This window comes from Tenrec ecaudatus, chromosome 6 (assembly GCF_050624435.1).
Source record: "Tenrec ecaudatus isolate mTenEca1 chromosome 6, mTenEca1.hap1, whole genome shotgun sequence".
Lineage (NCBI taxonomy): Eukaryota > Metazoa > Chordata > Mammalia > Afrosoricida > Tenrecidae > Tenrec > Tenrec ecaudatus.
Window position 1 is genome coordinate 30,253,327 of NC_134535.1, and position 25,516 is coordinate 30,278,842.

The 25,516-nt window shown below is 41.5% G+C and overlaps 1 protein-coding gene across 1 annotated transcript in view; it reads right to left on the minus strand.

The window, feature by feature from the left end:
• CFAP54 (cilia and flagella associated protein 54) overlaps positions 1-25,516 on the minus strand; it is a 355,855-nt gene that overhangs the window by 12,591 nt on the left and 317,748 nt on the right. Inside the window, exon 67 of the mRNA XM_075553212.1 lies at positions 17,118-17,192. Within this exon, the coding sequence (XP_075409327.1) occupies positions 17,118-17,192 (75 nt within the window). The remainder of the gene's footprint in view (positions 1-17,117; positions 17,193-25,516) is intronic.

The window sequence follows — 25,516 nt, forward strand, 5'->3', positions numbered from 1 at the left end:
GCTTCTTTTCTGGGTCGTGTCAACCAAGTTTAATCATACCTTTCAGCAGCCCTTCTATTACTCACTCCCTTCAATTACCCTCGGGATCATTCCCCGGGAGAAGGGGGTGGAGAACTGGAGATTAGAGATACATATGAAATAGATCCAGGAATCATATCTCTTCACATACCATCTCCCTAGAAACTGGAAATATGAAGGAACTCAATAATTTCACCTGTAGCCTAGCTTTGCTGGAGGAATTCCCTATGGGATCCTTAAAATCTTCTATCAAGTTTCTGAAAGCTGAGGTCGGAGCAGCCTAAATGTTAGAATGCTACCTAGCCGATGGGAGGCTCAAGGATTCAAGGCGCATAGACATGGTCTCAGGGGTCTCTCAGAGCAGATGCGTTTATAGAGAGCCACAGGCTTGCAGTTCGGAGGACAGGTAGTTGGGGCCCAGGGTAGAGGCAGTGCCACAGCTTAGGAAAGTGCTCTGTGGACCTGGTTGGCCTTAGCTCTGCCTGGGAAAAATGCTTAGAAGTCTCTACAATCCAATTTCCTTATTGGCAAAAATACAGATACTAGTAGGTACCTACCTCAAAGTGTTAGGTGAATCATTCTTTCTGAAAAGAACAGTGTTTGGCTCCTAATACCATATATACTCGAGTATAAGCCAACCCAACTATCAGTCTAGGCACCTAATTTTAACCACAAAAACTGCATTAAAAATGTGCTGAAGTGAAGAGTGGGGACCCAAAGTCATCTGTAGGCTACTGGATATCCCCTTACAGAAAGGTCACGGGGAAGAGACAAGCCAGTCAGGGGTGCAGGGTAGCAATGATGAAACATATAACTTTCCTCTAGTTATTTAATGTTCCCCTCCCTCAATATCATGACCCCAATTCTACCTTACAAATCTGGCTAGACCAGAGCATGTACACTGGTACAGATAGGAACTGGAAACACAGAGAATCCAGGACAGATGAACCCCTCAGGACCAGTGGTGAGAGTGGTGATACCAGGAGGGTGGAGGGAATGTGTGGTAGAAAGGGGGAACCGATCACAATGATCTACATATAATCCCCTCACTGGGGGACGGACAACAGAAAAGTGGGTGAAGGGAAACATTGGACAGTGTTAAGACATGAAAAATAATAATAATTTTTAAATTATCAAAGATTCATGAAGGAGGGGGCCAGGAGGGAGGGAAAAAATGAGGGGCTGATACCAAGGGCTCAAGTTGAAAGCAAATGTTTTGAGAATGATGAGGGCAACAAATGCACAAATGTGCTTTACACAATGGACGAATGTATGGATTGGGATAAGAATTGTATGAGCCCCCAATAAAATGATTTTTAAATGTGTTGAAAAACAGCTTATTCATGAGTATATACGGTAATTATATATTTACTTTTTTTTTTCTTGCTGTGAAATAACAGTGTTATTATTTTTCTTAGTGTATAGAAAGAGATGTAGATACGGAGATAGCTCTTAATACCTCCTGTAACTGCAACTAGAAACGTTCATCTGAAGTTACATGTTGACTTCAGAATATGCATGTACATTTCCTTTAACGGCAGTCGCACATTTACCACAAACTAAGAGGTTTCAAACAGCATATGAGGGGGTACTAAAAAAAAGACAACAACAACAAAAGGGGAATTTTCCTCCTCCCCAAAGCTATGTGTTTAATTTTTTTTAACAAAACCACTTTATCACCTTTAAAGTAATCGCCATTACAAACAATACATTTGTTAAACCTGCTATTCCATTCTTGGGGGAAAAAAAACTTTTGTTCGTGTGGCTGACAGTACCTCCCTCATTTCTTTCTTCACCTCTACTACATCATTAAAGCGCTGTCCTTTCGTGTGCCTCTTCATTCAAAGAACAAAAGGAAGTTGCACACAGAGATCGGGTGAGTAAGGTGCATGGGACAAGAGAGGCATGTTGGTTTTTGTCAAAAACTGGCACACTGAGATGGCTGTGTGAGCAGGTGCATTATCATGGTGGCAAAACCAGTTCCCCGTCTGCCACGAATCAGGCCTTCCCCCCCCCCCCCCCCGCCCCAGTCCTTTTTTGTCACACACTGTTACTCAATCTTTTCAGAACCCTCAATAAAAAGCTTGATTCACAGAGTGACCTGGTGGAAGGAACTCCAAATGCACAGGAGACAACCTTTCCGTCTGTTCAGGAAGCTGACAGACATCCAGAATGAGCTTTTCATCCATCAACACTTCACCTTTTGTGAAAGAGAAAACCACTTGTACACTTGAGTTCTTCCCATAGTGCTGTCTGTGTAAGCTGTGTTCAACATCACAACAGTTCCTGTGGCCTTTTACCCTAAGCAGGAAACAAAATCTCACAGTCGCACGCTGGTCTCTTAAATCTGCCATCAAAAACAAGCAAACAAACAAAAACCCAGGTTCAAGTGAAACTGCCTTCACAAAACACTTCACTGTCCTCAGAGAGAAGCTTCCCAACTGATGCCAGTGCACGCCATAATTCAGAGAGAGCTTCTGGATGCTTGCCTCCTGGGAAGAATGCATAGGACGAAAGGTCCACTGTATCCAGTGCAATTCCACTGTGTGTTTGTGTGTGTGTGTGTGTGTGTGTGTGTGTGTTTGTGGGGGTGGGGGGAATACCCACCCTCATAAGTGGACTCTTACAGCATGGAAATCTCAACTTCCTCTCACTGGGTTAAAGTCAAAGGATTGATGGAGCTTGTTTCTTCTGGAGAATCTGACAGTGGTTCTCAACCTGTGGGTCATGACCCCTTTGGGGGTTCAACCACCCTTTCACAGAGATCTCCCGATTCATAACAGTAGGACACTTAGAGTGATGAAGCAGCAACGAAAATAAGTTTACGGTTGGAGGGTCACCCCAACATGAGGAACTGTATGAAAGGGTCGCGGCATGAGGCAGGTGGAGAACCACTGATCTAAGAGGAGCGCCTGACTTGCATTATCCAGCTTCCTTAGCTGTGGCGTTCTCCTTTATCTCCAAAATGCATTTCTCAAGTCGCGGCTTCCCTGCCACTGTGCGCACCCATCTTGTGGCAGGTCTTCCGCTTTTTCGCTGCCCCACGGCTTTACCACACGTGATGACCTTCTCTACGGACGATCTCTCCTGACCACACGTCCAAAGTATGTAAACTGAGCCTTGCCAGAGTGGCCAGACCTCCTGCAGTAAAAGAGAGGAAGACCTTCAGCAAGATGGCTGGACACAGTGGCTGCAACGATGGGCTCAAACAAGAACAACCACGTGGATGGCACAGGACGAGGCAGCGCTTCAGATTGTTTTAGACTCACGTGCGCGTGCGCGTGCACGTCTCTTCAACTTTGGACACATTTTGCAAGCTCAGGTCAGACTAAAAGGAAATAGGCAGAAATAATGAAAAGCGCTGGGCTTTTAAAGAGGGCCACCTTAATGCATCGTCCGAATGGGGGCTCTTGGGAGAAAAGAACCTAAACCAAGCTCACTGTCAAGTTGATTCTGACTCATAACGACCTGGCCAAGCAGGGGAGAGCTGCCCATGGGCTTCTGAAGCTGTCTGTCCTTACAGGAGCACAAAGCCTCATCTTTCTCTCAGGGAGCAGCTGGGGGTTCCAGATTGCTGACCTCCTGGTTAGCAGCCCACAGACAACACACTATGCTCCCAGGGCCCTTTTGGGAGGGGGGGGGGAGAGTGTATTAATCGACAAGCATAATTTATTCACGCTATAAAGTCACCCTACTTAAAAACATCCCGTGAAATTCCCTATTCCTCTCATCCCCTGCAGTTCAGACAACATACCTACTACATATGGAAGGGGAGCTGCTTATACCCCTCGACTGACGTTGCGCGGGAAAGAAACAAACCTTTATTTCCACACGAGGTTTGTTTGTTATCACAGCACAGTTCCCCTATCCTCATTAATGTACTCATATCCTGGCACAAATGTTCTCCCCTCGTTGTATTTATGAACAGAAGCAAGTCCGTCAGACCAAGGGTTTATCCCCACCTAGCGGTCAGGGCTATGAAACTCCACACAGGGACAGGAAGAAATGCAGTAAGTGGGTCTGCTATACTTGGGCTTGGCCAGTTCAGCCTCTGGGGTTTTTACCTGTGTTGCATAAATGAAAACTCCAGAGTTCTAGCAATAATTGACGTATCTTGATGCTTACCCCACCCCCAATGAAGGAGCTCACTGGGTTTAACTTCTGGCCACTAGAAGCAGCCTCTCCCCTCCCTTTTTTTTTTTTCAGAGCTTAGTCTTTATGACAAACATGAAGTGAAGTTTGTATTTTGTTCCGGGGGCTTTGTTGGCTAAATCAAAGCAGGGAGGGCTTTGCTAGTTAGCAGCTCTCACTGCAACCTGCAAAGCAGAGGGCAGAGCCGACCTGCACACAGTGGAAAGAAACACTGCTCACACTGATGTCTCCATGCGCCTCCGCATGCGCCGCAAGCAGCCCCAAACCAGTTTCTAAGACGTCCAGCATCGTTGTCATTTCTTATATCTTAAGAAATCAGATGAGTGCCATGATTTACAAACACTGTTCACATCAATGATTTCATTTCACCCTTTTAACATTTCTACCCTCAGCTATCGGCCATTGCCAGCTAATACAAGAAAGGGGCTGCAGGGAGGAAAGGGCAAGGGAACAGAGGGAGGGAGGGAAGAACAGGAGTAGGCAGAGTAGGCACAGATGGGGTGGGAATGGGCCCCCTGAGTGTCACTGAACATTTCCTGTGTGCTAGGCATGGTATCCAGCACTTTCAGCTACTGCTAATGGTAATTTGGGTACCAACATACAATGTGGCAACATTAATAAAATTGTTAGCTTCATCAAAATAATAGCTTAATGGTTCACCAAGGAATTATGTTGTATGGGAAAAACAATCCAATCCCCAATGGTTATCTACTATACGAATATATGAATTCTTTTATGTTACATTCTTGAAATATAAACAATTAGAGACATGGAAAAAGATTAGTAGTCAACAAGGGTTAGGGATGGGGTGCTGTAAGAGGACAAAGTGGTGATGTTTTATTCTATTTTTACAAGATGTCATCAATCCCTAGGTAATACAAATGGTTTGAACTTTGTTACTAGTCTAAAGGTTGATGGTTCAAATCCACCTACCCTGTGGTAGGAAAAACAAAGAAACAATCAAAACCCGGCACGCTCTTTTGTAAAGATCAAAGTCAAGAGAACTCTGTGGAGTAATTCTACTCGATCACACATGAGCTGGCCATGAGTTTGCTGTTGTTTCTCTGTTTTTTGAACAATTGGGGGAAACTAAATTAAATGAAGGTTATATGGGATTTCTCTGCATTACTCCTTTTAATTGCATGGGAATTTACAATGATCTCAAAATCAGAGTTTAATTTTTGAAACGTGGTTTAAAATCTTAGTTAGACCCTACCTATCCAATCGTCTTTGGAAGAATTAACAAACATCTCCCCCAAACTCCAAACTCATTACCATTGAGCTGATTCTGACTCATGCCATCCTGCAGGAGAGAGTAGAAATGGCACTGTGGGTTTCTGCACCTGTAGACCTTTACTGGTGCCCAAACCCCCTCTTTCCCCTGGAGAGTAGTCGGGGGGTCTCCAATCTTGTGATTAGCAAGCCACTATGCCATCTGGACTCCTAGCAAACATTTGGACGGGCAAAAAGCCACCAAGGAAGGGAACTACGAAGGGTCAATGGACAAATGGTTCATTTGACCTTGTTTCCAGGCGAGGGTAAATTAAGATGGCGGCGATTTATTCAATGTGTATCACTCATATTGCACTGGGCTGGTGCCAACTGTGTAGCATATTTCTCATGCAGTCTTACCCGAGGAGTGGCTATCCATAATTTAAAGGTAAGCAAGGGGAAGCCACTTGCTCACAATCAGAGGACTACTAGGTGGTGTGAGTATAACAAAAGCAGGAGGGTGGTGTCTGACCTCCTCTGACTTGACAAGTGGGAGAGGGTGGGGACTCACCATGAGCACCAGCCTTAGACTGATTCCTATGAAGCAAAGGGGAGACTTGCCTCCACCTTTCTCACCACACCGACACCAATTGCCCATCTGCAGGCACTCTGTGTCTCTGCCAGAGTTGATCATCCATGGCTACGGCCAGACAGAACTCACACACCGGACTCATGATTATGGGTTTAGTTAGCAAGTTACAATTCAGGATCCCAAAGGTGAGTCCTTTGCTCTGGACTGCCTCTTCTTAGCCTCATCTTCAGTGAGGCCTCTTTCTGGTATCCTGGCCCTCAGCCTGTGGCCCCTTGGCCTCTGTCCTGCTTCACAAATGATCCTCCGGTGGGCACTACCTGGCTCTGTGGCCTGGAACCCACAGATGCTGTCTCGGGCTTTGGCTCTGAGTTCTGCTGGAAGGTGCAACTCCCCTACCATTTTCTGCTGTCACCGCTTTCTGTCCCGGGATGAAGGAGATTTGATGCACAGAGAATCTTAGGGTCCGAAGGACTCATTCCACTTTGGGCTACTTTTGTCTCGATGGTAATTATATCCTCACTTCCTGCTCTCGAGGTGGTTCATTGTACACTCAGCGCAATAGCAAAACCGATCAATCCCCCGTGAGGATCCAAGTTTTTACAAACACCAAGAGTCCAGTTAACAGTCACTCACGAATGCATGGAACAACCCTGTCAGCATCTACCCCTACCTTCTCTTGCCCAGACCCATCAGGAAACGAGGGAATATCCCCAAAACAGAGGCTCCCACCCAGTGATTTATTGGGAGTTACAATGACTGTAGCTTGAAGAGTCATGTGGAGGAAGCCATTGCACCCCTGTCCCCATGACTCAAACCAGCTGTATTTTCCAAGAACTTCAAGGTGATCTAATTATCTCCTGAAAGGCGGGACTTGTTCATAAGGACAAACCAGTACTAGAACGTGTGCTCAGTGCTGTCCTCACTGTCCTGAGCTACTATCATTTGTTGCAAAAAGAATGCAATCACGGGGATTAGCAAAACCCTGAATGGTGTCCACAATAAACCAGGAAAATGGTAAATGTATCTGTTCCTTATTTGTAGATTTACTTAAATGGACAAAGGAGCATCAAAAAAGCGGTGGGGAAATTCCATTTTTTTAAATTCCATTTTTGCACAAATTTTTTGAAGCCCGCCCCCAGTCCCTCCTCCCCCCATAAACATCTGTCAAGGGAAGTTTACCAACCGACTCAGCTCTGTGACATACCAAAATATCAAGTGGCTTCCCAAAAAGAAAAGGGCAATTCTATTGTTAAGGGCGATTATCTTTTCTCAAGGAAAATGTTATTTACCCAGAGGAGGCAAATGAAACTAAAGCGTTAACTACGTTTTCAGCAAAAGAGATTACAATGACCACATTTTCTAATAATACCCCTGCCTCTTACCTCCTGTGAAGTTGTGCAAAGTGACTAAACTTCAAGAAATTGTCCCTTTGAAACTGAAGTGCAATTATATCCAGAGTGAAGGCAGGCTTGGTTTATCAAGCAGTGCACACTTTTACAGTAAATACATAATACCAGGTTCATGATTTTATGTTGGTTTAAATTATACCCAAGTATCATTATACCCCAAATTGCTCATCTGAAAAAAACAGGTACCGATCTTTTGGAAGCACCGATAACATAAAGGCTCTCAGTCCCTTAATGAACGAGGGTGTATTTCACCTCGACACGATTGCTAGCAAAGCTCCCAGAGATGAGCATCTTGAAAACGCTATAAACAGCTTAGCCTTTTCTTAACATTTTGAAGAGCACATTAATAGCCTGGACTTTTCTTAAGGGCTTTCTGTTTGCCCTTAGTCAAATGTGACAGTTAGAAGCGAACAGTGAGAGGATGGAATCAAAGTCAGCCCCGTGTTTTAAAAGCAGCATGGAACTGATGTCATCGGGCATTGTCTTCAAAAGAATATGAGAATATTAAGGGGCTGTCTCCTGAATGTACAGACAAAGGATACTCCTCATTGGAGGACAGAATGATGAAGTTTCACAGAAGGAAGATGTGAGTCCATGTCTATGAATCTCTTCAGACAGCTATTAGCTGGTGCAAGAAAGAAAGGGGGTGCGGAAAGAGGAGGAAGAGAGAGAGGCTGGAGCGTTCATCTTAGCCAAAAGGAGTTTTACTAATGAAATTCAGTTAAAATTATATTAATTAATTAAACTGATTTGTGTTCATGAAAAAGGTATACTGAAGTTCTAAATCCAAAACCTGGGATGGGAACTTATTTGGAAATTGGGTCTTTGCAGATGAAATCAAGAACATTAGGGTGATCCCTAATTCAATATGTCTGGTGTCCTTATAAGAAGAGAAGTGACACAGACACACAGGGAAGAACACCAGATGGCAATGGAGGCAGAGACTGGATCCCAATATCTGCTAATGAAATAAAGGCATAATCTTAGAAGAATTCAGAAAAACATTACAAGGTCACACTGACAAAATCAATTTTAAAAATTAAAAACATACAAAACCATACAACCATGCAAATAAGAATCCAGATAATTTACACCGAGATTTCAGAATTAGATAATATTTTAAAAGGACAGTGGAGCAGAACAAAAATCATTGGAAGATCAAATTAGTAATATGGAAGACAAATCAGCTAGAGGAACATAATACTAATCAGCTCATAATACTAATAATACTAACAATAATACTAATACTAATAATACTAATCAGCTAGAGGAACAACTATATATATATATATTCACCCTGTTCCTTTACTCTCTCTATATATATATTTCTAGGTGGGAAGCATAACAGAGAAGGTAGGGGGAAGGGAGCAGTGAGCCAATAAGGTCAGGGACAGGGGAACAACAAGGGATCTAAAATCAATGGCGAAGAGGGTGTAGAGCTCCTGGTAGTATTTGATCAATTGTAATCTAGTGGAGTGGAATTACTATGAGGCAAGTAAAGGGTGAGTGTAATAGTGGGGCAAGAAAAAGTTAAAAGAAATAGAGGCAAGAACTAGGAAGTAAAAACTATACATAGAGATATAAATATAGACATGTATATATGTAAATATATTAATACATAAAGATAGGAGTACTGACCTATGTACATATATATGTATTTTATCATTTTATTGGGGGCTCATACAACTCTTATCACAATCCATACATGCATTAATTGTGTAAAGCACATTTTTACATTCGTTGCTCTCATCATTCTCAAAACACTTGCTCTCCACTTAAGGCCCTGGCATCAGGTCCTCATTTTCCCCCTCCCTCCTGGCTGCACCCTCCCTCATGAACCCTTGATAATTTATAAATAATTATTTTGTCATATCTTACACTGTCTGATGTCTCCCTTCACCCCCTTTTCTGTTGTCCAAACCCCAGGGAGGAGGTTATATAAAGATCCCTGTAATCGGTTCCCCCCTTCCAACCCACTCTGCTTCCACCCTCCTGGTATTACCACTCTCAGCACTGGTCCTAAAGGGATCATCTGTCCTGGATTCGCTGTCTTTACACTTCCTATCTGTACCACTGTTATGCACATATATTTATACGGTAATATATTACAGCAGCAGACTTTGGGGCCTTTACTTAAGTCTTAACTCAACATAAGAACACTTTGTTCTAATATCATGGCACTTGGTGATACCCACCTTCCTGACACAATCACTGAAGACAAACTGGGTGTATAAGTAAATGTTGTGAAGAAAGTGGATGGTTCCAGGCTATTAAAAGATATAGTTTCTGGGATCTTAAAGACTTGAAGTCAAACAAGTGGCCATCTAGCAGGCAAACAACTAAGCCCACATGGAAGAAGCGCCCCAGCCTGTGTGATCATGAGAAGTCAAAGACAACAGGTATCAGAAGTTCAAAAACAAACAATCACATGGGTGTGAAGGAGCGGGATCAGAGGGGAAACCAAAAGCCCATCTGTTGGTAACCAGACATTCCCTCACAGAAGGGCCACACAGAAGGGACAATGCATCCAGGATGCAATATAGCACCAGTGAAATACAATATTTGTCTAGTTCTTTAATCCTTCATCGCCCCACTCAGGTCTTATTCACAAATCCTGCTTGTCTATGGGCAGTGGTACAGAAAAAAACTTTTGATACACAGAAGTCAGGAGAGACATGTGGCAGTATAACCCCCGCAAGGGGGAGAAAAATCAAAATTGTAGATGAAGGAATATATTGGACAGTGTAAGATACGTATAAATAATAATAAAATATATTAAGGGTTCATGAGGGTGATAGGGCAGGGTAGAGAGGGAATAAAGAAAAAAATTAATAATACTTGGAAAACTAAAGAATTATATAAGACCTTATCAAGAGATATTGCTAACAAATGACTAAAATCCCAGGCCAGAAAACAAAACAAAACAAAAAGAATAAAAAAGAAAGAAAAAATTATTGAAGAGTTGCTGGGATAAAATTTCCTAATATTACAAAACATGAGAAAATATGTATCAAGAAGCTGAATGAATCTTTGATAGTATATATCTTTAAAGGAAATCACCGAGACATATTATAATCAAATGTTTTATAACCTAAGATTAGGAAAAATTTCTGAAGGCAGTTCAGAAAAAAAAAGTTACATAAAATGGCGAATAATTGCAAGTATATTTTGAACCTAACTTCTCATCAGAAATCATGCATGCAAGAAAGAAATGGAACAGCAAATATAAAATCCTGAGAGGAAAACAAATTCCAACCAAGAATCATATACACAGAAAATTACTCTTCTAATACAAAATTAGGACATTTCCTGACCAAAATTAAATGAATTTATAAAAGCTAGATTAAATTTTTAGAAATGCTAAAGGAATTTCTTCAGAGAACCAACAATGATGAATAACAATCTGAGATAAACATATACGACAACACTACCCAGAAGTCAACCTAGATACAGAAGTATCCAAAGTAAAACTAACCTACAAGATTGAAAGCTGGGTATAAATTTGTAGATGAAAAAAGTTACAAAGAAAGCAACAATGAAGCACATTGCCGCATGGGAAAAAGCTGGAGGAATTCATGCTAAGTGAAGTAAGCCAAGTACAAGAGGACAAGTTCATGAGTCTACAGAGGTAAGCTTAAAAACAAGTGGGGCATAGGAGAAAAGCTACTATATACATATATCCCAGGGGAGAGGTCCAAACCCAATCCAGGGATACATATGGCAGCTAACAAAATAGGAGGGGGGAAAATAGGGAAAAAAAGACATGGCTAGCAGAGCATCGGGGACTAATCCACTCAAGGGGAAGGTATTATTTATGTCTCCACAAGAAAGGGAGTGAGAGACCAGGCTTCAACCCGATGCGCCAAGACGTGAGTACGACATAACTGGCATGTACCAGGGAACCAATAGGGAGATCTGCATGGGAGAAACGAAAAGGATGGAAAGGGAGGGGAGGACAACCTGGCCCACCAAGCCCCAAGAGTAATATTCCTGCTCAGAGCAGACAATGCACAGAGAGGACCATATGGCCGGCCTCACCATGAGACACAGTGCCCCTCACTAAACCATAGTGCTGCAGGGGACAACACTGGAGACACAGTGTGGGAACTATGCACCATCTGACCCCATCACACTGGGTGAAACACTAGGGGCATGCAACAGAGTGGCAAGGGGAGCGAAGGGATAAAATGCCTGGGAAATACCAAAAATAGACTTTGGGGCCAGATTGTGGACCCCATCAAACTCAACTGGAAAACACTACTAAAGGTCAACAAACAGACCTTGAACTATTTATAGGCTTTTCTCTTTTTTGGGTCATTGTTGTTTTCTTTTCTTTTGTTGCTTTGTTTTGCTCTGACTTGTTTTGCCTCTGCATGTCTATCTAGATAAGTTAGGTGGGATAAACAATCCAGAAGAAAAAACAATAGGACCAATGGTTCTCAGGGGACCTGGAAGGGGGGCGAGGGGGAAAGGAAGTGGATGTTAACAAACCCAGAGATGAGGGAACAACAAGTGATCTAAAATCAATGGCAAGGAGGGTGTAGGAGGCCTGGTAGGGCTTAATCAAGGGCAATGTAACCGAGGGGAATAACTGAAACCCAAATGAAGGCTGAGCATGATAGTGGGACAAGAGGAGAATAATAGGAAATAGAGGAAAGAACTAGGAGGAAACGGGTATTTATAGAGATCTAAATACAGGCATGTACATATGTAAATATATTTATATATTTTGACAGGGAAATAGATCTATGTACATATATTTATAGGCTTAGCATTAAGGAAGCAGATGGACATTGGGCATCACCTCAAATACTCCCTCAATGCAAGAACACATTGTTCTATTAACCTAGCACTCCATGATGCTCACCTTCCCGACCTGATCACTGAAGACAAAGTGGGTGCATAATCAAATATGGTGAAGAAAGCTGATGGTGCCCGGCTATCAAAAGATACAGTGTCTGGGATCTTAAAGGCTTGAAGATAAACAAGGGGCTATCTAGCTGAGAAGCAACAAAGCCCACATGGAAGAAGTACACCGGCCTGTGTGATCATGAGGTATTGACAGGATCAGGTAGCAGGCAGCAAAGACCCAAAACAAAAAAAAATTATATCATTGTTGATGAGGACAAAAAAAATCATATCGTTGTTAATGAGGGAGAGTGAAGAGTGGAGACACAAAGCTCATCCATAGGCAATTGGACATCACCTTACACAGGGTCATGGGGAGGAGACAAGTCAGTCAGGGTGCAGTATAGCATCGATGAAACATACACCTTTTCTCTAGCTTTTTAATGCTTCCTCCCCCCACTATCATGACCCCAATTCTACCTTACAAATCCAGCTAAACCAGAGCATGTACATGGGTACAGATAAAAGCTGGAAACACAGGGAATCCAGGACAGATAAAACCATCAGGACCAATATTGAGAATAGCCATACCAGGAGGAAAAGGGAAAGATGGGAAGAGAAAGGGGGACCCGATCATAATGATCTAAAGAGGAGATATAAATAACATGAATAAGAAATGAAATTAACGATACCACACCAGAACCAAAGGAAATCAAAAGGATTTTAAAAAAGAATAATATGTGCAGTATAGCACCAACAAAACACACAACATACAGATTCAGGAAAGATAAACCCCTCAGGATCAGTAAAGGGAGTAGCAATAACATGATGGTAGGGAGAAGGTGGGGGCAGAAGGGTGATAAAGGGGGAAATAGATTGCAATGATCTATGTATTACCTCCTCACCCCCACCCCAGGGGGATAAGCAACAGAAACGTGGGTAGACAATGTAAGATATGAACATATCAATGATTTATCGGTTCTCAACCTGTGGGTTGCAACCCCTTTGGGGGTAGAATGACCTTTACACAGGGATCACCTAAAACTATCGGAAAACACATATTTCCCATGGTCTTAGGATTGGAGATACCACTCCTCAATCCATCTCCAGGTGTATCACCCACATGCAGATATGCTGATCTGGTGAGGGCATTTATAGAGGTCTAGATAAAGATATGTATATATGCAAATATATTCATGTATGAGGATGGGGAAATAGATCTATGTGCACATATTTATAGGTTTAGTATTAAGGTAACAGAAGGACATTGGGCCTCCACTCAAGTACTCCCTCAATTCAAGAAAACTTTCTTCTATTAAATTGACATTCTGTGATGCTCACCTTCCCAACACAACTACTGAAGACAAAGCGGGTGAATAAGCAAATGTGGTGAAGAAAGTTGATGGTGCCTGGCTATCAAAATATACAGCATCTGGGGTCTTGAAGGCTTGAAGGTAAACAAGCAGCCATCTAGCTTAAAGCAACAAAGCCCACATGGAAGAAGCACACTAGCCTGCATGATCATGAGGTGCCAAAGGGATCAGTTATCAGGCATCAAAGAACAAAAAATCATATCATTGTATGCTCACCTCCATGATACAATCGCTGAAGACAAATGGGTGCATAAGCAAATGTGGTGAAGAAAGCTGATGGTGCCCGGCTATCAAAAGATGTAGCATCTGGGTCTTAAAGACTTGAAGGTAAACAAGCGGCCATCTAGCTCAGAAGCAACAAAGCCCACATGGAAGAAGCACATCAGCCTGCATGATCATGAGGTGTTGAAGGGATCAGGTATCAGGCATCATCAGAACAAAAAATTCTTTCCATAGTGAGTGACGAGGGGAGTACGGAGTGGAGATCCAAAGCCCATTTGTAAGCCACTGGAGATCTCCTTGCAGAGGGGTCTCAGGGAGGAGACGAACCAGACAGGGTGCAATGTAGCACTGATAAAACAAAGCTTTCCAAAAAATACAACTTTCCTCTAGTCCCTAAATGCTTCCCCCCCTCCCCACTATCATGATCCCAATTCTACCTTACAAATCTCACTAGACCAGAGGATGTACACTGGTACAGATAGGAAACAGAAACACAGGGAATCCAGGACAGATGATCCCTTCAGGACCAATGGTGTGAGTGGCGATACTGGGAAAAGTAGAGGGAGGGTGGATTGGAAAGAGGGAACTGATGATAAGGATCTACATGTGACCTCCTCCCTGGGGGACAGACAACAGAAAAATGGTGAAGGGAGACATCGGACAGGGCAAGAGATGACAAAATAATAACATAAAGTATCAAGGGTTCATGAGGGAGAGTGGAGCGGGGAGGGAGGGGGGAAATGAGGACCTGATGCCAGGGGCTTAAGTGGAGAGCAAAAGTTTTGAGAATGATGAGGACAATGAATGTACAAATGTGCTTTACACAATTGATGTACATATGGACTGTGATAAGAGTTGTATGAGCCCCTAATAAAATGATTTTTAAAAAAGAAGCTATCTCAACCTTCGCACTGACATTGGATTTTTATGCAGACTGTTGCAAAATGTAGCAAATGTAGTTTACTGTTATATTAAGACAGTTACCCATGCTATACCATGCTTCAAGGCAAAATTCATTTATTTGTAATTAGAAAGAAATATTCCATAATATATAATTACATCTTGTTTTGTGATTAATCACTATGCTTTTATTATGTTCAATTTGTAATAATGAAAACACATCCTGCATATCAGATATTTACATTATGATTCATAAGAGTAGCAAAATTACAGTTATGAAGTAGCAAAGAAAATAATTTTATAGTTGGGGGTCACCACAACATGAGGAACTGTATTAAAGGGTTATGGCATTAGGAAGGTTGAGAACAACTGATTTATAATATATCAAGGGTTCCCAAGGGTGGGAGGATGTGGGAGTGAGGGGAAAAAGAGGAGCTGATATCAAGGGGTCAAGTAGAAAGAAACTATTTCAAAAATGACGATGGCAATATATGTATAAATGTGCTTGGTATAATTGATGCATAGATTGTTGTAAGAGCTGTAAGAACCCCTAATAACATTATTTATATAAAAAAGAATACTATGAAAAGTGTCCTCCACATAATTTGCAAACATAAAAGAAACAGACAAATTTCTTGAAATACACTACCCACAAAAATAAAAATGTACTGAAGTTGAAAATTTGATGTGTGTTATTCATAAACCTCAAATGTCAACTGCTCTGAGAGATAGGTATTTCTTGAATGCTGAGGAATTCTCTGGGCACACAAAACTGGAATCACACTCCCCATTTTTCTCTTTCACAGGATCACCACGTTTTGTTCCTGGAAAGTCTAAGTTATATTTTAGGTTTGGGGACCACACAATCTCTGTAGACACAATTAAACTCTGCTGTTATTCTGAAAAATAAGGAACAGGCAGAACTGTGATGAAATGCACGGGCATGGATTTGTTAACATAGTTTGCAGAACAGGTAGAGGGGCAGATGTGGTCCTCAAGCTATACTTGATGACTCCTGCTGTAACATAGCACTCTTTCATTTTTCCTTCACAGCACTTGGCAACATCTGATACTATCTTGCTTATTGATTTGTTTACTATCTACCAGGGACCTTCAAAAAGTTCGTGTAAAAATTCTATTATCCATTGATTCTATTTTCCACAAACTTTCTGAATCCTCCTTGTACTACTCTTCAGTGAAATGGCATCTCTACATGACCCCAGTGGGCTCTTTGGTGCCTAGAAAGTAGTACCTAACACGTAACCATAACCAACTAACCAATGTTGGTCACTCAGTTCCAACTCAGGTTGATACCAGAGCAAAGTTGTCATCCACTGGGCGTTCAAGGCTAATTTCTTGGAAGTAGACTGTCAGGCCTCTCTTCCAAGGTGGCTCTGGGTGGCCCGAAACTACCAATCTTTCAGCTAGAAGTCAAGCACATGAATGTGCACCCTTGATGATTGACTCCCTATAGGCACTTGGGAAAGGACAGAGAGAAAAAGAGGAACTAGTGTCGCTGAGTGTGGGGGTAAATTGGACCTTTCATTTATCAATGTTGATAGAATTGGCGCAACATTTCTGGAAGACCACTTGCAAATATTCATCATGTGTGTATACTGTTTTACTCCAAAATCCTATTTCTAAGAATTAATTTTGAGGAAATGATGTAGAAGAGTAAAATACATACATAGTATAACCCATCAACCTCCACCCCCTGCTATTGAGTAAATTTACTCTGTTGCTATTGGACAGAGTAAAACTATTGCCTAGAGTTCTGAGATTACAAATCTTTATAGAAGTAGACTGTATCTACTCCCACTAAGTGGCTGGTTGGTTTGAATTGTACAACCGTTAGTTAGCAGCCCACTGCACCACCAGGGCTCCTTTAACAACTTCAAGGTATATCGCTAAGGATATCACTATATAATAATGCCTGGCACAACAAATACATAAAAGAGACTATTACGTAACCATTAAATGTAAGAATGTAAACGTTTTAATAGAAAAAATCTTCATGACATACTGTTGAGTGAAAACAATGAAATAACATAGTGCATGTAAAATATAATCTTATCGATGTAAACATTTTAAAGTTTATTTATAGATATTTTCTATGTCATAAGTTATGGTCGTATTTTGAAAAGAAAGTTTGAGATGAGTTTAATATATTTAATTTCTCCATAACTTTTTGTACTAGTGGGTTTTTAAACAAGGTATATTTTTAACCAAGATTACATGCTATTCTAATCTCATGTTTATTACATTTTCACATTAATTGAGGAGGGTTAAGCCCTTGATATATTCATAATAGATATTTTCTGCATTTTATTTCCATAGCAACAGCAGTGCTTGTGAGTGAATTAAATATAGTTCTGAAGGGGACGTGCATACCTTTCTCAGGGGCATCTGTTCTCTGTCCATCAGAAGTAGAGATGTTATTTCAGAGCAACATTCAATGATCATGTTCTAGAAATTAGAAACACATCATGATGAGGTTTATCTTGTTGTTAAGACATTTCACTTTCCCATTTTCATCAAGTCGATTCTGGCTCATTGAAAGCTTATAGGACAGAGTAGAACTGCCCCTTTGGGTTTCTGAAACTATACATCTTTACCAAACGAGACAGTCTTATGCCTCTCCTGAGGTTATAAGCTATTAATGTACTGGTCTTTTTTTCCTGGAATCCTCACCCAACCTGAGTCCCCAGGATGAGGCATAAGGTACTCTGAACTCTTATCCCTGTCCTTGCACATTCTCTATTAAAATTCATACGCTTTAGAGAATTACAAGTCTAGCATTTCTCCACTTGAAAGAACTGAAGGAGACAGTCAAGCCTTAAATTACGACAGGGAAAGAGTCTATGGGCAAAATATTGACTGATGCAGCAAGCATCAAAAGAAGATGGGAAAAAAGAGTCACTAACCAAAAATAATGGATATTCAAGCATTTCAAGAGGCAGCATATGATTAAGACACAAGGCATTCAAGCTGCACTAAAAATATTGGGGACAAAAACACAAAGCCCCAGGAATAGACATAATACCAAGTGAAATATTCCAACAACTAATGTAGTGCTGAAAGCACTCACTGGTCTGTGCTAAGACAATTGTAAGATAGCTACCTGGAACCAACTGAAAGATATCTGTTCCCATTTCAGAGCAAGGTGACCCAAACAAAAGACAAATTATTTACCAACATTATTATTATCAAATGCAAAAACCTCCTGAAGATAATTCAAAAGCAGTTGTGACAATGTACAGAGCGGAAACTACCAAAATCTCAAACCAGATTCAAAAAAGGGTGTAGATTGAGTGATATCATTGTTGGTGTTAAATGAATCTTGGATGAAAGCAGAGAACACCAGAAAGACATTTCCTTGTGTTTTATTGGCCTATATGGGTTATAAAAAACTCTGGATAATATTGTGAAGAATGAGAACTCCACAGCATTGAACTGAACTCATGTAGAACCAGTACAAAGACCTAAAAGACAACTGTCTGAATAGGAAAAGGGAATACTTTATGGTTTAAAATAAGGAAAAATGTGTCATGATTGAATCTTTTCACTCTACTTAGGTAGTCTGTACACTGGACTATATGAAGAAAAAGATGGCCGAAGAGTCATTAGCAACACCTGTGATATATGGTTACCACAGCATGGCTTCCTGAAAGAATTGGAACACTTAGTGAAGAAGATCAAGGAATAAACCCTTCAGTGTAGATTATAATTCCACTTAAAACAATAACAAAATGCCTTACAACTGGACTAATATAGTACCCCATAATAAATGAAAAAAAGATCGATGTTGTCAAATATTTCACTTTGCTTGGCTCCATAATCAGTGCTCACGAAAGCAGCAAACCACATCCTACAGCACAGTGCATTAGGCACGGACCTCTTTAAAATGTCACTTTGAGGACTAACATGCAACTGACTCAAGCCTTGATATTTTCAATCACTTCATAGGCATGTGAATGTTGGACGATGAACCAGAAAGACTGAAGAAGAACTGATGCATTTGAATCAAATGCATCAATAGTGCTGGTGAAGAATATTGAAATTACTATGAATTGACAGAAGAATAAACATAGATCACTAGACACTCATTAGAACTGAGCTGGCAAGACTTTGTCTCAAGTACTTGAGATACAGTATCAGGAGAGACCAGCCCCTGGAGAAGGACATCATGTTTCATTAAAAAAAAAATGGTCATCAGGAAAGAGAAAGGTGTTCAGTGAGATGGACTGACACAGTGGCTATAGCCACAAGTTCAAACATAGTAACACTTGTGAGGGCGGTGCAGAATCGGACAGTGTTTCCCTCTGTTCTGCCTAGGGTTGCTCTGAGGTGGAACCTTCTAGATTGCACCTCAAATCTGCCGCAGCAGTAATCCCCTTGTAGAGCGCTGCAGGCAGATTATGAGGCTAATGTTAAAAACGTAAGAGGTTAGAAAGGCTAGGTTCAACTCCATGTTGAAAAGCGGAACCAGAGCAAGAAAGGAGAAGAACTAACAGACACTGTAGCACAGTGCTGCTATTAGAGAGAAACTGAGAGCAAAGTAATGGGGGGAACGAAGACCTAAAAGCTGGTTTGCTGGGTATTATAAAATGATTCCTCTTAGATGTTTTTATGAGAAATCTGTAGATTCCGATTGTTTGCAACAGTTTTGAATATCAGATTGATGGGTCTTTTCAGTCCAATACTCTACCACTGAACTCTGCTATGAGATTGAAGTGTCACTGTAAGCTTCAATTTGCTGGGAGAGTGTTTCACAATGGCTAGGCTCAATATGAGTGCCATCGGGGGGAGTACCTATATGGCCAGGCTCGTATAATCGTTAACCTGCTCCATGGAGCCTATTGTACTTATTTCTCTATATCATCACCTCCCCAAGCCTAAAAAACTGTTGACATAGTATCTTCTCAAAATTCATCTGTTCATTGATCTTAATCTGAAATTGGTTGCTGAATCAACCTTGGATGCCTTTATAAACATATTAGAAAAGTTTTCATCAGTAGGTTATCACTTCTAATAAAGTATTTGTATCTCATATTCGGGCTGGCTTGTACGTTTCCTATGGTGTAAAGCCCCCGATGTGTCTGACTGTACATGAATGACAGGTTAAACGCGTCAGCCATTCTGGGCCAGTGTTTCTCATTTTAGGACAACCACAAAGTTTGCAAGCCAGGCGTGATTGGAACACCTGTTCTGCCGCCCTCCCACTTTAAATTAGAATCTGTGTTCTGAGCTTCTTGTCTTGTTTTATACTTTCACTCACTGCCATTGAGTGGATGCTGACTCATAGCAACCCTATAGGACAAGGTAGAACTCCCTGCCCCTGTTTCTGAGACTGTAACAGTTTACAGGAATAAACAGCCCCATCTTCCTCCCATTTTATACTTTAGGTATTAAACAAGAAAGAAAGAAAGAGAGAGAGAGAGAGAGAGAGAGAGAGAGAGAGAGAGAGAGAGAGAGAGAGAGAGAGAGAGAGAGAGAGAGAAAGGAAGAAAGGAAGGAAGGAAGGAAGGAAGGGAGGAAGGAAGGAAGGGAGGGAGGAAGGAAGGAAGGAAGGAAGGAAGGAAGGAAGGAAGGGAGGAAGGAAGGAAGGGAGGAAGGAAGGAAGGGAGGAAGGAAGGGAGGAAGGAAGGAAGGAAGGAAGGAAGGGAGGAAGGAAGGAAGGGAGGGAGGAAGGAAGGAAGGAAGGAAGGAAGGAAGGGAGGAAGGAAGGAAGGGAGGAAGGAAGGGAGGAAGGAAGGAAGGAAGGAAGGAAGGAAGGAAGGAAGGGAGGAAGGAAGGAAGGGAGGGAGGAAGGAAGGAAGGAAGGAAGGAAGGAAGGAAGGAAGGGAGGAAGGAAGGAAGGGAGGAAGGAAGGGAGGAAGGAAGGAAGGAAGGAAGGAAGGGAGGAAGGAAGGAAGGGAGGAAGGAAGGGAGGAAGGAAGGAAGGAAGGAAGGAAGGAAGGGAGGAAGGAAGGAAGGGAGGGAGGAAGGAAGGAAGGAAGGAAGGAAGGAAGGGAGGGAGGAAGGAAGGAAGGGAGGAAGGAAGGGAGGAAGGAAGGAAATGAGAAAGAAAACAAGATTCACTATTTCCCGTATCAAAACAAGGCACATTTTCTGGACCCCTGTATACAGTCACCTATCAAAACACTGCACAGGATAAAACCCTGTTCAATTCCAGGACAGATTCGATCTCTTCAAGTGTCCTAGTTAACGCCTAATTAGCTCCAAGTGAAGGTTGCCATGGCAACAAACTGCAGATTTAGTCAATGGGATTTATTTGATATAACCTAAAATCCAGTTTGGGTTTTTATAAAGCACTGGCTAGTGTTATAGAAACAAGGAAAAAATTGCTACTTTTTATTTCTCCACTTTTAAATATTCTGAACAAGCTTTCCAGCCAAGTCACCTACACCAATATTTATTTCTTCCATTTAATGATGTTACATCATACATAGAACTAAAAAAAAAAAAAACCTGGAATATACCTAAAATTCCCTACTTTAAAGCTGAAGAATCACTTTCTAATTTTGGCTATAATCCAAACACACAGAGAAGGAGGTCAGTAACAAGCCCCAAATCTGGATTAAGGCAAAATGATTTCTTTGTTTTTCTCCTTCAGCTTCTATTCAAGCCCTATCTCATTCCCCATTATTCATTCACGATTCATTAATATTTACAGTTAATTCCTGGTTCAAAGTCTGTATATGTTTAAACCTACATCTGAATCCCAGGTAATTCTGTTGACTTATTTCAGACCAGGGGCCCCATCTTCCCATTGCAGAGCAGGGTTTTAGTTTGAAGGCTCATCTATTCTACAAAGGAAAGGAATCTGAGCTCCAGGAAAGGCCAAGTGACTTGCCGAGGCAGTGTAACTGAGTGACAGAATAACCTGGAACCCTTACTATCACATAGGCTCACATCCCTGCTTCAGACCATCTAGACTGAAGACCCCAATAACACCAAGAGAAAAGGATCATTTCCCACATACAAATGACATAGTAGTGAATTTTTAGGAGAAGTTTCATAAAGGATGCCCTAGATTATGTCTCAAAGACACATATTTGATGAGCATAGGTTATGATTGAAAAACTAATTGCAACTAATCTCAAAAAAGAATTGTTATCAATGAAAAGAGAGCCGAATACTATGTGAGCTGTGAGCATAGAGATGGAAGTGTACTTGTGCACCTTAAAGAGAAAGTATATGTAACACACACACACACACACACACACACGAGAATCCCTGGTAGTGCAGGGTGTGAGCAGTTGGCTGCTAACCGAAAGGTCAGTGGTTCAAACCAACCAGCCTCTCTATAAGGGAAAGATGTGGCAGTCTGCTTCCCTAAATATTATAGTCTAGGAAACCCTATGTGACACTTCTCTGATCTAGTAAGGTTGTTACAAATTGGAGCCTACTCCATGAAAACTGGTTTGCCTAAGGACATGTGTGTACAAAGGCAAGTAAAAAACGTATTTCTACTAAGGCTCTAGTTTATATGCACACAGAATTGTTCTAAACAAGACAGGTTTGAACACGTCATTCCATTCATTGGATGACTGCAGATAAATTCTGTTAATAATACAAAGGTCAGGGAAAATATTGTTAAAAATCATAGAATTTTTTTTCCAACCAAGTAAATGTGAAATTGTAGTTTCTCATCCTTGCCTCCTATGGTCTGTGCACTGTTATGCACTCCTGTGCACTTCTGCAAGCAGCAGTTCTCTCTAACCCATTGCCAAAGAATTCAGTACTTAAAAAAATTATTTACACCATTGAAACGCTATTTTGGCATCCTTGGATGACTCAAATCACATTTTTTTCATTGTTGTTTGAGCCTGAGGAATGAAAGGCAGTCCACAGGAGAAATATTGAGGCTCTAAGGTGAATTGGTTAAGGTTTTCCACAAGTTTGCAGAGGACAAGCCTATCTACCCTCTTTGAATGAGCAGGCACATAGTTATAATGGCGAAAAATTAATCAGAGCAACTATCGTGGCCTTTTCCTCACCAATACAATTTTCCATTTGCTTAACTCATCGTCAGTAAAGCCCCTCCTCCAGTGTCCTATTAAGATGGTCCCTTTGAAATAGAGGAAAGAATGAGGAGGCAAAGGGTACTTATAGAGGTCTAAATATAGGCATGTACATATGTAAATATATTAATATATGACAATCGAGAAATAGATCTATGCATATATATTTATAGGTTTAGTATTAAGGTAGCACATGGACATTGGGCCTCCATTCAAGTACTCCCTCAATGCAAGAACACTTTGTCCTAGTAAACTGGCATTCCATGATGCTCACCTTGCCTACATGATCACTGAAGACAAATGAGTGCATAAGCAAATGTGGTGAGGAAAGTTGATGGTGCCCGGCTATCAAAAGATATAGCATCTGGAGTCTTAAAGGCTTGAAGGTAAAAAAGCAGCCATCTAGCTCAGAAGCAACAAAGCCCACACGGAAGAAGCACACCAGCCTGTGTTATCATGAAGTGTCAAAGAGATCAGGTATTAGGCATCATCAGAACAGAAAAAAATCATATAATTGTGAATGAGGGGGTGTGTAGATTGGGAACCCAAAGCCCATCTGTTGGCAACTGTACATCCCCTTTCAGAAAGGTCACAAGGAGGAGATGAGCCAGTCAGGGTGCAGTGTAGCAATGATGAAGCTTACAACTTTCCTCAGCTTGCTAAATACTTCCCCCCTCCCCACTCTCTTGATCCCAATTCTACCTTACAAATCTGGCTAGACCAGAGGATGTACACTGGTACAGATAGGAACTGGAAACACAGGGAATCCAGGACAGATGAACCCTTCAGGACTGGTGGTGAGAGGGGCGATACCGGGAGGGTGGAGAGAAGGTGGGATGGAAAGGGGAAACCGATCACAAGGGTCTACATATAACCTCCTCCCTGGGGCATGGACAACAGCAAAGTGGGTGAAGGGAGACGTCAGACAGTGTAAGATATGACAAAATAATAATAATTTCTAAATTATCAAGGGTTCATGAGGGAAGGGAGAGCTAGAAAGCAAATGTTTTGAGAATGATGAGGGCAACAAATGTACAAATGTGCTTGACACAGTGCATGTATGTATGGATTGTTATAAGAGTTGTACATGCCCCCAATAAAATGATTTTTTTAAAAGATGGTCCCTTTGTAGTCACGCAAAGCAGTCACCGCAGTCTTCTGAGACGACCGCTCTACCTTGAATTTAATGGGCCCAGCAAATCCCCTTGGTACCCACTTTTGGGATTGGCTCTTATTTTGAAGGAATGCTAATAATGCTAAAATATATGCATTATTGAGGGAGACCTTGTCTACAACCATCCACTGATCTTAGATACATGTTTAAACCCATTCGGTTTAGAATAAATCTGCGCACGAATGAACTGAATGGATCGAGAGGCAGCTGATTAAACAGAGCAAGGAGGATCCTGTGTGGTTTAAAGTTAGTTCCTGGTGTGTGTAAGGGTTACATCCTCTCATCATCCTTAATCAATCTGCATGCTGAACAAGTAATGAGAGAATAGATTGCCTGAAGAAGATGTAGCATCAGGACCGGAGGAAAGCACATTAAAAATCTGCAGGATAAGTGTTATCATTAATGTCACATGCAAGTAAGATTTTGATGAAAGTAATGCGCCAACAGTCACAGCAGGCCATCAACCAGGAGGTGCCAGAAATTCTCGCTCAATTCAGAAGTGGGTGCGGCACAAGGGATATCACTGCTAAACTAAAGAGGACGCTGTACAAACAGAATGTGGGAATACTGCATGGTCTGAAATCGGGAAAATTGTGTCAGCATCGTATTGTTTTCACCACACTTATTCCATTTGTATGTTGAGTAAATAACCCGAGAAGCTGGCTTGTGTGAAGAAGAAGGTGGCATCAAGATTAGAGGAGGTCTTAGTGACAATCTGTGACCTGCTGATGACACCATCTTGCTTGCTGAAGACAAGGAAGACGTGAAACACTTGCTGATGAAAATCAAAGACTGCAGCCTTCACTATGATTGCAACTTAACGCAAAGAAAACCCAAAGCCTCACAACTAGACTGATCGCCAACATCATGATGAACGTTGTCAAGGATTTCATCTTACTGGAATCCAGAATCAATGCTCATGGAAGCAGCAGTCAAGAAATCAAAAGATGTGCTGCCCTGGGCAAATCTGTTTCACAAAATCTCTTTGAAGTGTTGAAGAGTAAAGACGTCACACTGAGGACTAAGTTGCACCTGTGGGTCTGAACTGACTAGACGGGAGGACGTCAGGTTTGGGGACACAAACTATGCATGGTATTTTCAATTGCCTCATGTACATGTGGAAGTCGAACAGTGAACAAGGAAGATGACAGAAGGATGGCTGCCTTTGAATTACGGTGTTGCTGATGAACTTGGAAAGTACTGTGAACTGCCAGAAGAACAAACACATTTGCCTTAGAAGTCCAGCCAGAATGCTCCTAAGAATGTCTTAGGAGTCTAGGGATGGTAAGACTTTTGTCTCACATACATTGGACAAAGTATCAGGAGAAAACACTCTTTGGGAAAGGACATCATGCTTGGTTGTCAAAAAAGAGGAAGGCCCTCAAAGAGATGGGTTGGCACACACAAACACACACACACACACACATACACACACACCGAGATTTCAAAAGGTTCATGGAAAAAATATTACCTTTTAATTCTATTTTTCCACAGATTTTTAAAAGCACCCCCCTCCCCCGCCTCTGGCCCTCGATCTTGAATTTGAGATTTTGGGTCTATCAGAGGATTCACTACAATTATTCAGTACA